General features: G+C 42.8%; 1 protein-coding gene across 5 annotated transcripts in view; it reads left to right on the forward strand.

Annotated features, from left to right (window-relative positions):
• Nucleotides 1–13,912, forward strand: part of LOC121853628 (prohormone-4-like) — a 79,572-nt gene that overhangs the window by 37,423 nt on the left and 28,237 nt on the right. For 4 of the 5 annotated variants that reach the window (XR_006086365.1, XR_006086364.1, XM_042347889.1 and 1 more), the window contains one exon: nucleotides 2,702–2,749. The exons of the other annotated variant lie outside the window; for it this stretch is intronic. Coding sequence is in view for 2 of the 4 variants with exons in the window: in XM_042347889.1 (XP_042203823.1) it covers nucleotides 2,702–2,749 (48 nt within the window). In the remaining 2 variants the exon portion in view is untranslated. The remainder of the gene's footprint in view (nucleotides 1–2,701; nucleotides 2,750–13,912) is intronic. 5 annotated transcript variants of the gene reach the window in all.

Raw genomic sequence — 13,912 nt, forward strand, 5'->3', positions numbered from 1 at the left:
ATGATGATTTAACCCTGAGTATGATGATTTAACCCCTTGAGTATGATGATTTAACCCTTGAGTATGATGACTTAACCCTTGAGTATGATGATTTAACCCTTGAGTATGTATTTAAAGGTATATTCTCAGGTAGAGGGTATATTTAAAGGTATATCAAGCATTATATAATAGATTTAAGGGTATACAATATATTTTACGGTATAAGGTATTTTTGAGCTAATTAGCGAACCCAAGGAAATGAGAGGGGGGGAGGGGGTGAGAGAGAGAGGTGAGGGGGGGGGGGTGAGAGAGAGGTGAGGGGGAGGGGGGAGAGAGGAGGGAGGGGGGGGGGGGGGGAGGGGGAGAGAGGGAGAGGTGAGAGAGAGAGAGGTGAGGGGAGAGGGGTGAGAGAGAGAGGTGAGGGGAGAGAGGGGGTGAGAGAGAGTGAGGGGAGAGGGGTGAGAGAGAGAGGTGAGGGGAGAGGGGTGAGAGAGAGGTGAGGGGAGAGAGGGGGGTGAGAGAGAGGTGAGGGGAGAGGGGTGAGAGAGAGGTGAGGGAGAGAGGGGTGACGAGAGAGAGAGGTGAGGGGGAGAGAGGGGAGAGAGAGGTTGCAGGTGCTTCATTAAGGGATGGTAGTTAAGGCTCACACTACATTAACCTAACCTAACTTCTAACCCAGTAAGAGGGTGAGTCTTACCACCACCTGAGGGTTAATGGTATATAGTGGTGGGTGTATGTTAGGGAGAGGGAGGAGGGAGTGTTAGGTTTGGTTAGGTTTGGTTAGTTTGGTTGTTAGTTAAGGGAGTGGTTAGGTTTGGTTAGGTTAGGTTTAGTTTGGTAGGTTTGGTTAGGTTAGGTTATTGGTTTTGGTTAGGTTTGGTTAGGTTAAGGAGTGGTTAGGTTTGGTAGGTTTGGTTAGGTTTGGTTAGGTTTGGTTAGGTTTGGTTAGGTTAATAGTATGTTGGTTAGGTTTAGACTATTCAAGATACTATAAGTAGACTGGGTTAACATAAGTCAGGTTAAGTTAAATTGTTTCATGTTAGGGTTAGGTTAAGTTAGGCTAACAATATTAACATTACTATACCTAAGTTAACATTATGAAGGCTAAGTTACTATCAACATTTAACATTATGTCTTAAGTTAACATACACTACTGCATTTGTTAACGTGCCTACAACCTAAACTAACCCTCACCTAACCTAACCTAACCCATTCTAACAATTTATCCCTGATTTTAACATTGATGTAGATATATTTGTTTAAATACATTGTTGCCACATGTTTAATATATACAGTGTTGCCATGTCATTATATACAGTGTTGCCACATTATTTAGTAGCTATATACAATGTTGCCATGTCATTATTATATTTTACATTGTTGCCACATCATCATTATTATTCATATCGTGACCCCGTTAGAGAGAGAGAGAGAGAGAGAGAGAGAGAGAGAGGGAGAGGAGGAGGCACTACTGAGGCACTACTGAGGCACTACTGAGGCATTATTAGGCACTTTACACTGGCACTTACCGAGGTGCACACAGCGATATCCTAACATACAGAGCATCAACGTCTGTCTGTCTGTCTGTCTGTCTGTCTGTCTGTCTGTCAAAACCCCAAACTCACTGATTGCGTTTCTCCCCGATCACCCCCAAAAAGAGGAGGAGGAAGGAGGAGAAGGAGCACGATGAATAAAGCAGAAGAAAGGGAAGGAAGGGGAAGAGGAAGGGAGGAATGTGAAGAAGAAGGAGGAAGAGGAAGAGGAAGGAGAAGAAGAGGTGGAGGAAGATGAAGATGGAAGGAAGGGTAGGAGAAACAAGATGAATGAAGAAGAAGAAGAAGAAGAAGAAGAAGGAGGAGAGAATAGGGTTCAAGAGAGAGAGAGAGAGAGAGAGAGAGGTGCACAATGTAGGACTCCCATTATTATATACAAGTTGTCATATCATTATATAAAGTTTCCACATCATTGTATCGTTGCCATATCATTATATAAGTTGTTTCCAAGTCGTTTTATACGTTGCCACATCATTATGTATACATTGCTGCCACTTCATTATATAAAGTTGTCACATCATTATATACATTGTTGCCATATCATTATAAATAGTTGCCATAACATTGTATCGTTGCCATATCATAATATAAATTGTTACCACGCCGGTATACATATTGCCCTAATTTATTGTATATATATATATATATATATATATATATATATATATATATATGTAGTTGATATATATATGCTGATTATTAGCATATACCTACGCGCACTTACAGTGATTTATTTATATATAGATAATATATATATATATATATATATATATATATATATATATATATATATATATATATATATATATATATATATATATATATATTGTTACTACATCTTTATATATTTGGTTGCCACATCATTATGTATATTGTTGTCATATATAAATTGTTGCCACATCATTGTATGCATTGTTACCATGTCATTTTACATATTGTTGCCATATCATTATATAAACTGTTGCCATATCATTATATTAACTGTTGCTATATAATTATATTTAAAATGTTGCCACATCATTATATAAACTGTTACCACATCATTATATTATAGCCACATCATTATATACATTATTACTAGGTTACTTTATACATGCCTATATCATCGATGTTAGATTTACATTATGTTGTTACCAGCATGTGTGTACATTACCGTGTCTCCCTTACAGCCTATGGTTACGGCTACACGCAGCAAGACTACAATCCCAACAGCCGAGGTACTGTACTCTTATTGTCTCTCTCTCCGTTTTCTTTATTATGTGTTTTTTTTGTTGTTGTTTTTTTTGTGTTTTTTTTTGTGTTGTTTTTTGTTGTTGTTTTATATGTGTCTCAGTCTCCCGTTTTCTTTAATATATCTTCATCGTCAGCACCTCTCCCAGTACCGGAAGGAGGGCGAGAGGTCTTGTGGCCTCTTCTTAGTGCTGGAGGAGGTAGCGGGGGGCTCTCTACATAACCTCTGGTGTTTATAAATATTTAAATGTGTTTTTTACGAATGTTTAATGTTATTTATGTGTGGTTTTATCTTATGTGTGATTTATCCGATGACCTATGACCTAAGCTGTTGCGTCGCCAGAGGTGTAATTACCATAAGCGATCGTTAGTATGTGTCTTAGTCGTTCATTGTCTTTAATATATGTCTACCTGCCACTGTCTTTACATTATGTCTACCTGCCACTTTCACATTATGTCTACCTGCCACTGTCTTTAGATTATGTCTACCTGCCATTGTCTTTACATTATGTCTACCTGCCACTGTCTTTACATTATGTCTACCTGCCACTGTCTTTATTATGTCTACCTGCCACTGTCTTTACTTATGTCTACCTGCCACTGTCTTTACATTATGTCTACCTGCCACTGTCTCCATTATGTCTACCTGCCATTGTCTTTACATTATGTCTACCTGCCACTGTCTTTACATTATGTCTACCTGCCACTGTCTTTAATTATGTCTACCTGCCACTGTCTCTACATATGTCTACCTGCACTGTCTTTACATTATGTCTACCTGCCCTGCCACTGTCTTTACATTATGTCTACCTGCACTGTCTACATTATTCTACTGCCATCTTTACATTATGTCTACCTGCTGTCTCTAATTATATCTACCTGCCACTTCTTTACATATGTCTACCTGCCACTGTCTTTACATTATCTCTACCTGCCACTGCACATTATGTCTACCTGCCACTGTCTTTCATTATGTCCTGCCACTGTCTTTACATTGTCTACCTGCCACTGTCTCTACATTATGTCTACCTGCCTGTCTTTTCATTATGTCTACCTGCCACTGTCTTTACATTATGTCTACCTGCCACTGTCTTTACATTATGTCTACCTGCCACTGTCTTTACATTATGTCTACCTGCCACTGTCTTTACATTATGTCTACCTGCCACTGTCTCTACATTGTCTACCTGCCACTGTCTTTACATTATGTCTCACCTACCCTGTCTTTACATTATGTCTACCTGCCACTTTCTTTACATTATGTCTACCTGCCACTGTCTTTACATTGTCTACCTGCCACTCTTTACATTATGTCTACCTGCCACTGTCTTTACATTATGTCTACCTGCCTGTCTTTACATTATGTCTACCTGCCACTGTCTCTACATTATGTCTACCTGCCTGTCTTTACATTATGTCTACCTGCCACTGTCTTTACATTATGTCTACCTGCCACTGTCACATTATGTCTACCTGCCACTGTCTTTACATTATGTCTACCTGCCACTGTCTTTACATTATGTCTACCTGCCTGTCTCTACATTATGTCTACCCACTGTCTTTACATTATGTCTACCTGCCCTGTCTTTACATGTCTACCTGCCACTTCTCACATTATGTCTACCTGCCACTGTCTTTACATTATGTCTACCTGCCTGTCTTTACATTATGTCTACCTGCCTGTCTTTACATTATGTCTACCTGCCACTGTCTTTAATTATGTCTACCTATGTCTTTACATTATGTCTACCTGCCACTGTCTTTACATTATGTCTACCTGCCACTGTCTTTACATTATGTCTACCTGCCTGTCTCTACATTATGTCTACCTGCCACTGTCTTTACATTATGTCTACCTGCCACTGTCTTTACATTATGTCTACCTGCCACTGTCTTTACATTATGTCTACCTGCCACTGTCTTTACATTATGTCTACCTGCCACTGTCTTTACATTATGTCTACCTGCCACTGTCTTTACATTATGTCTACCTGCCACTGTCTTTACATTATGTCTACCTGCCTGTCTTTACATGTCACCTGCTTTTTTTGCCTGTCTTTACATTATGTCTACCTGCCACTGTCTTTACATTATGTCCTTACTGTCTTTACATTATGTCTACCTGCCACTGTCTTTACATTATGTCCCTACTGTCTATTATGTCTACCTGCCACTGTCTTTACATTATACCTGCCTGTCTCTACATTATGTCTACCTGCCACTGTCTTTACATTATGTCTACCTGCCACTGTCTTTACATATGTCTACCCTGTCTTTACATTATGTCTACCTGCCACTGTCTTTACATTATGTCTACCTACTGTCTTTACATATGTCTACCTGCCACTGTCTTTACATTATGTCTACCTGCCTGTCTTTACATATGTCTACCTGCCACTGTCTTTACATTATGTCTACCTGCCACTGTCTTTACATTATGTCTACCTGCCACTGTCTTTTATGTCTACCTGCATTACATTATGTCTACCTGCACTTTCTTTTTCTCCTCCACTGTCTTTACATTATGTCTACCTGCCACTGTCTTTACATTATGTCTACCTGCCACTGTCTCTACATTATGTCTACCTGCCACTGTCTTTACATTATGTCTACCTGCCACTGTCTTTACATTATGTCTACCTGCCACTGTCTTTACATTATGTCTACCTGCCACTGTCTTTACATTATGTCTACCTGCCACTGTCTTTACATTATGTCTACCTGCCACTGTCTTTACATTATGTCTACCTGCCATTGTCTTTACATTATGTCTACCTGCCACTGTCTTTCATTATGTCTACCACTGTCTTTACATTATGTCTACCTGCCACTGTCTTTACATTATGTCACCTGCCACTGTCTTTACATTATGTCTACTCACTGTCTTTACATTATGTCTACCTGCCACTGTCTTTACATTATGTCTACCTGCCACTGTCTTTTACATTATGTCTACCTCACTGTCTTTACATTATGTCTACCTGCCACTGTCTCTACATTATGTCTACCTGCCACTGTCTTTACATTATGTCTACCTGCCACTGTCTCTACATAGTCTACCCACTGTCTTTACATTATGTCTTACCACTGTCTCTACATTATGTCTACCTGCCACTGTCTTCTTACATTATGTCTACCTGCCACTGTCTTTACATTATGTCTACCTGCCACTGTCTTTACATTATGTCTACCTGCCACTGTCTTTACATTATGTCTACCTGGCACTGTCTTTACATTATGTCTACCTGCCACTGTCTTTACATTATGTCTACCTGCCACTGTCTTTACATTATGTCTACCTGCCACTGTCTTACATTATGTCTACCTGCCACTGTCTTTACATTATGTCTACCTGCCACTGTCTTACATTATGTGTGTGTGTGTGGTAACCCGTTGTTATAAGCCGCCATACTGCTGTTGTTGTAGAGAGAGGAGAGAGAGTGAGAGAGAGAGAGAGAGAGAGAGAGAGTGAGAGAGTGAGAGAGAGTGAGAGAGAGAGAGAAAGAGGAGACAGAGAGAGTGAGAGAGTGAGAGAGAGAGAGAGTGCTATTATTCATATTATGGTCGATCAGGAAGACGACAGACCTTTGTTACGTCAACACGATATATATAGTGTGTTCATCTGACGGAGGAGAAGGAGAAGAGAGAGAGAGAGAGAGAGAGAGAGAGAGAGAGAGTAAGCCAGGACAGACAAAGCCACCAGTGATGAAACTAATCCATCGTCGACCTTCTTAATGAAGTTTGGACACCTGGTCCAAACTCTCTCTCTCTCTCTCTCTCTCTCTCTCTCTTTGTCCTTGCTATACCTATATGAACACACCAGGTGATAGTCAGTCGCTGTTCACTTACGTTAAAGGTGAACCCCCACACAGGTATATATGAGGGAGATATTCGTGCTCTCTCTTCTTTTTTTTTTTTTTTCTCTCTATCTCCCATTTCCTTTGTCTTTCAACGCTCCATTTTTCTCTTCCTGCTTCTCTTCCTCTCTTTCTCTTATTCTTTATTTGATTCTTTTCTCCTCCTTTTTTCTCTCTCTCTCTCTCTCTCTCTCTCTCTCTAATGAGGTCACATCCTCCTCGCCCTCAACGCATTTCTCTTCATTTTGTCAAATTTAGGAGAATCTAAACCCGAGAGAAAACGTGTCCTCGTGAAATATCTCTTTTTTCTCTCACTGTAACCATTTTCTCTCTATCTCTATCCACGTCTCTCAATTAATTTTGTTTGGGGGGGGGGTGAGGGAGTGAGGAGAGAGAATTGAGTTAGCGGGTGACATCTGGCAATTCAAAACGTCACCCTCGTCACCGTGTCTCAATGGTGGAGTTTCCCATCTTAGTATATATTTATGTCCTGTTAAATATAAACTAATATCGTACATTAAATCACTTGTTATCGTTTTGTTTTTGTTTTTATTGGTGATTGTTGATGTATATTTGGCTTTAATTGAAGTATAACTCAAACAAAACGAAGTAACTGCAAACGAAGTAATTCAAGTAAAACTAAGTATCTCAAACAAACCTAAGTAACATAAAGCGATAGTCTAAGTAACTCAAGCAGTCCAAGTAACTCAACAAACTAAGTAACTCAAGCAACAATAAGTAACTCAAACAAAGGTAAGTCCCTCAGAGGCTAGGCTAAGTGGATACTCTTGTTGGACCAAACTCCTGGTGTCAGAGAAGAGTCCCAACAGACCTACAAGATTCTCGGAGTTGTAAAAGTGAGACTATATTGTGTAATGGTTGTGTTGTGTAATGGTTGTGTTGTGTATAGGTTGTGATGTGTTGTGATGTGTTGTGATGTGTTGTGATGGGTTGTGATGTGTTGTGATGGGTTGTGATGGGTTGTGATGTGTTGTGATGGGTTGTGATGTGTTGTGATGGGTTGTGATGTGTAGATGGGTTGTGATGTGTCGTGATGTGTTCTGGTTGTGATGTGCTCCCTGGGGTGCTCTGAGTCTCACTGGGGAGTTTTCAGTAGAGGTTTTACATTAATTTCTGGGAGTCTAAGAGCCATTTTGGGGATCTGAACGCGTGTGTGTGTGTGTGTGTGTGTGTCGTACTCAAGAGGTTAAGTCGTCGTACTCATGATAAATATATTCAACTCAATAGATTCATAGTACTCAGAAGACTAGCATCGTACTCAAGGGATTATATGAACAGTCTCAGGGTAATTTATTTTAACTACCTTTCAGACTCCATCTTTATGTCGGAGCTTGGTTATGCAGATGAGGGAAAAATTTCTCTTTGCGAATCTTTTCTTTTGAATTCATTATTATATCTTAAATTTGGTGAGTAAGATAGATACGTCGTCACATCTCCATTCACAAGATCATAATTAACTCAACGAACCAATGAGAACCTCACCTTTGTATCGTAGCTGGAATAAAACAGGTTAGATGAAATAAATTTTAATAAAACCCTTTTCAGAATCTTTTTTTTCCTCTTTGTGTCGTGGGTTAAAATGAGGTCAGGTTATGAAAAGAAAATGAAGAATTAGAGTATTCATTACTTATTCATGTTTTTAATAATGAATATCAGGTGAGAAAGTATGTCAGGTTGGTTTAGGTTTAATATCGTCGCTCGCTTGGTTTTTTTTTTTAAACCTCACTGAATAAATACATTTCCTTGATTAAAAATAATAACGAAAAAAAAAGTTGGTATTAATTTTTGTCTTCGTGTATACATGATTATAAGGTGTCTTATCTCTTCTATACACGCTCATACACCAACGTATACACGGTGATATGTTATTATACGCAATTATACTTGGTTATACAGAAACGTTTATTAACATACGGACATACACGATCATACAACACCAGCGTCATACACCATATTACACCACCACCACCATACACTACACACCACTACCACACACCACCATACACTACACACCACCACCACACACCACCATACACTACACACCACTACCACACACCACCATACACTACACACCACCACCACACACCACCATACACTACACACCCACCACACCACACACCACCATACACCCACCATACACTACACCCACCACCACACACCACCACACCACCCACCACACCACCACCACACACCCACCACCATACACTACACACCACCACCACACACCACCATACACTACACACCACCACCACACACCACCATACACTCACACACCACTCACCACACACCTCACACTACACACCTCCACACACCACCATACACTACACACCACCACCACACACCACCATACACTACACACCACTACCACACACCACCATACACTACACACCACCACCACACACCACCATACACTACACACCACTACCACACACCACCTACACTACACACCACCACCACACACCACCATACACTACACACCACCACCACACACCACCATACACTACACACCACCATACACTACACACCACTACCACACACCACCATACACTACACCACCACCACACACCACCATACACTACACACCACTACCACACACCCACCCCACTACACACCACCACCACACCACCATACACTACACACCACCATACACTACACACCACACCACACACCACCATACACACACACCACTACCACACACCACCATACACTACACACCACCACCACACACCACCATACACACACACCACCACCACACACCACCATACATACACACCACCATACACTACACACCACCACCACACACCACCATACACTCACCACCATACACTACACACCACTACCACACACACACACACCACCATACACTACACACCACCATACACTACACACCACCATACACTACACACCACCATACACTCACACCACCACACACACACCACCATACACTACACACCACCACCACTACACACCACACCACACCACCATACACTACACCACACACACCACCATACCACACACCACCACCACACACACCACCATACACTACACACCACCACCACACACCACCATACTACACACCACCACCACACACCACCATACACTACACCACCACCACACACCACCATACACTACACACCACCATACACTACACACCACACACACCCACACCACCACACACCACCACACACACACACACACCACCATACACTACACACCACACACACCACCACACACTCACACACCACAACACACCACCATACACTACACACCACCATACACTACACACCACCATACACTACACACCACTACCACACCACCACACACACCACCATACACAACACACCACCATACACTACACACCACACCACACACACACCACACACTACACACCACACCACACACACCACCCACACACCCACCACCACACTACACACCACCATACACTACACACCACATACACTACACACCACCATACACTACACACCACTACCACACACCACAACATACACATCACTATACCTCGCATGTCTCAGTTGGTCTAATTATGTGTATTCTGTATTATGTATACCACCCTCATACACCCACTGTGTATATTCTCATACATATTGTGCTGTAAAGTCAGGTGTATCCATGGAGTGTGCCACAGGCTAATTAAATCATAAATACAAAGTTAGCTTAATCTGTGTACCTGAGTGTGTTTGAGTGTTTGTGTGTGGGGGGTGGTGGGGGTGGGTGTGTGTTAGGGTGTGTTAGTAGTGTGGTGTGTGTGGGTTGGTGTGTTGTGTGTGGGTGTGGTGTGTGTTGTGTATGGGGGGGTTGTTGGTAGAGAGTGTAAGTGTGTGGGTGTGTTGTGGGTGTGTTTGTGTGTGGGTGTAGTGTGTGTGTGTTGTGTGTGGGTGTATGTGGGTGTGTGTGTAGAGGTGTGTTTGGGTGTGTTGTGTGTTGGTGTGGTTGTTGTTGTGTGTGGGGTGTGTGGTTTGTGTGGGTGTGTGTGTGTTTGTGTGTAGTGTGTGTTTGTGTTGTGGTGTTGTGGGTGGTGTGTGTTTGTGTTTTGTGTGTTGGGTGTTTTTGTGTAGTAGTTTTGTATGTGGGTGTGGTGGGTGTTGTGTATGGGGTGTGGTGTGTTTTGTGGGTGTGTGGGTGTGTTTGTGTATGGGGGTGGTTGTGTGTGTGTGTGGTGTTGTGTTTGTATGGGTGTGGTGGGTGTGTTTTTGGGGTGTGTTTGTGTATGTGGGTGTGGTGGGTGTGTTTTTGTGTAGTGGTGTGTTTTTGTGGTGGGTGTGTTGTGTATGGGGGTGGTGTTGTGTGTGGTGTGGTGGGTGTGTTTGTGTGTGGGTGTGTGGTGGGTGTGTTTGTTGTGGGGGTGTGTTTGTGTGTGGGTGTGGTGGGGTGTTTGTATGGTGGTGGGTGTGTTTGTGTTGGGTGTGTGGGGTGGTGGTGTGTTTGTGTGTGGGTGTGGTGGTGTGTTTGTGGGGGTGGTGTGTTTGTGTATGGGGGTGTTTTGTGGTGGTGTGTTGTGTGTGGGTGTGGTGGTGTGTTTGTGTGTGGGTGTGGTGGGTGTGTTTGTATGTGGGTGTGGTGGGTGTGTTTGTGTATGGGGGTGGTGTGTTTGTGTGTGGGGTGGTGGGTGTGTTTGTATGTGGGTGTGGTGGGTGTGTGTTTGTGTGGGGGTGTGTTTGTGTATGGGGGTGTTTGTATGTGGGTGTGGTGGGTGTGTTTGTGTATGGGTGTGGTGGGTGTGTGTATGGGGGTGGTGTGTTTGTGTGGTGGGTGTGTTTGTGTAGTGGGTGTGTTTGTGTGTATGGGTGGGTGTGTTTGTATGTGGGTGTGGTGGGTGTGTTTGTTATGGGTGTGGTGGGTGTGTTTTTATGTGGGTGTGGTGGGTGTGTTTGTGTATGGGTGGTGGGTGTGTTTGTGTGTGGGTGTGTTTGTGTGGTGGGTGTGTTTGTGTATGGGGGGGTGTTTGTGTGTGGGTGTGGTGGGTGTGTTTGTGTATGGGTGTGGTGGGTGTGTTTGTGTGGTGGGTGTGTTTGTGTATGGGGGTGTTTGTATGTGCAGGGGAAGAGTAAATGTTTATGTTTTTGTGTTGTTGTTGTTGTTGTTGTCAGTATGTTGTCAGTCGTATATACCCAAGAGGTCAAAGGTCAACGATATCTAAAAATTGGTGTTATTTAGATTAAGTTAACACAGAGACAGACAGAGTTAAAATATACACGTAATGTTTGTTAGGCTGGGAATAATAAATAATTGTCACGGAACACAACAAATTAGGTAAATCCATCTGAACAATGTTGATTATTTTCACCCAATTTGGTTAAGACTTTGAGGACTACACACACACACACACACACACACACACACACACACACACACACACACACACACACACACACACACACACACACAACCCACTCACACATGTATACCTTTTATGTAAGTAATATGTGTGTGTGTATATGTGTGTATGTGTGTTATTCCATGGGTCATAGGTCACACAACATACCTGTCTTTCCTCCATGTTGTGACCCTCCCAGGTGACCCTAATTAAGAATACTGTGACCTTGATCTCTTGAACCCAACCATGCTAGAGTATAGACTAGGAGAAGACTGTGTTGTGTCAGGTCTGTCTCATTCCTGGTGACCTTTTGGAAATACGTTTATCTTGTAGAGGTCAAAGGTCAGGCACGGCTTGATTCTCTCTCTCTCTCTCTCTCTCTCTCTCTCTCTCTCTCTCTCTCTCTCTCTCTCTCTCTCTCTCTCTCTCTCAGGCTACAGTTGTTTGTGTGTGTGTGGGTGGGAGGGTGGAAGTGGTGATGGTGTGTGGTGGTAGTGGTGGTGATGTGTGTGACAGTGGTGGTATTATGTGGTGGTGTGTGGCGGTGATGTATGGTGAAATGTGGTGCTGGTGGTGTGTGGGCGGGGGTGTGGTGGTGTGGTGGTAGTAGCAATTGACGGTGTGTGGTGGTATGTGGTGGTGGTGGTGGTGGTGGTGGTGGTGGTGGTGGTGGTGGAGTTTGGTGGTACCCGTGGTAGTGGTGGGGTAGTAGTGGTGATGGTGGTGATAGTTGTAGTAGTGGTGGTGGTGATGGTGGTGATAGTTGTAGTAGTGGTGGTGGTGATGATAATGGTGCTAACAGGAAAGGTTCAGAGAGAGAGAGAGAAAGCTAAATTGGGGTAATTTTCGATAATTAAAAAACAAATTAGAAGGAAAAATGATGAATGAGAGAGAGTAGAGTGAGAGAGTAAGATAAAGAAAGAGAGAGAGAAAGACTTATAGGGTGTGCAGTGTGAAAGTAATTGAGAAAATTGAAGTAATTTTGATAATTACAGAAGAAAAACAAATTAGAAGTCGTGATGAATGAGAGAGAGAGACAAAGAAGGTAGAGGGAGCTGGTAAAGCATAGAAAGAGAGACAGAAAGAAAATAGAAAGAGAAAGACGAACCTACATCTCTCTCTCTCTCTCTCTCTCTCTCTCTCTCTCACCGCGCGGAGGTGGCAGGGTGCGCGAGGGAGGGGTGCGGGCCGTCTCCTCTCTACCTGTTATTGATCCATGTGTGTCCGACCCCACCCTGGTCCACTGGTTCACCCTGGTCTACTGGTTCACCCTGGTCCACTGGTTCACCCTGGTCCACTGGTTCACCCTGGTCCACTGGCTCACCCTGGTCCACTGGTTCATCCTGGTCCACTGGTTCACCCTGGTCTACTGGTTCACCCTGGTCCACTGGTTCACCCTGGTCCACCGGTCCAGGGTTATTAAAACTTGTGACAGACAGACTGTGTGTGTGTTTGTGGAGTAAGTGTGGCTGTGTGTGTGTTTGTGTGTGACTGTGTGTGTGCATGTGTGTGTGCATGTGTGTGTGCGTGCGTGTGTAGTGAGTGTGACAGTATGTGTTAATCAAGGTATCTAGCTAAGGTAGAGGTCTCAGAGTGCTACGCAGTCCATCTTTGTATTTGATCATAACCCAACCAGTTAAACCAGTTAGTTACACTTTACATCATCTGGTGACTGTACACTGCATATCGTCACAGTTCACAGTCACCACCAGTCATAATAAATAAACTAAACTACTTTATATTCATTTATTCACACTGTTGCAACATCCGCTTATGAAAGTCCATTAAAAGTTACTTCCAGCTTAAGTATTAGAGAAAACATCAACAGAAGCCGTTTTTAACTTTGCTTTGTTAAAAACTTAAGTAATACTCAACAGCCATCGTCCGCAGGCAGCTGGCCATGGTGCTGCCTAGAGATTAATATGTTTCTATTTTAT

Source organism: Homarus americanus, unplaced genomic scaffold (genome assembly GCF_018991925.1).
Source record: "Homarus americanus isolate GMGI-L3 unplaced genomic scaffold, GMGI_Hamer_2.0 scaffold4896, whole genome shotgun sequence".
In the NCBI taxonomy this organism is placed as follows: Eukaryota; Metazoa; Arthropoda; class Malacostraca; order Decapoda; family Nephropidae; genus Homarus; species Homarus americanus.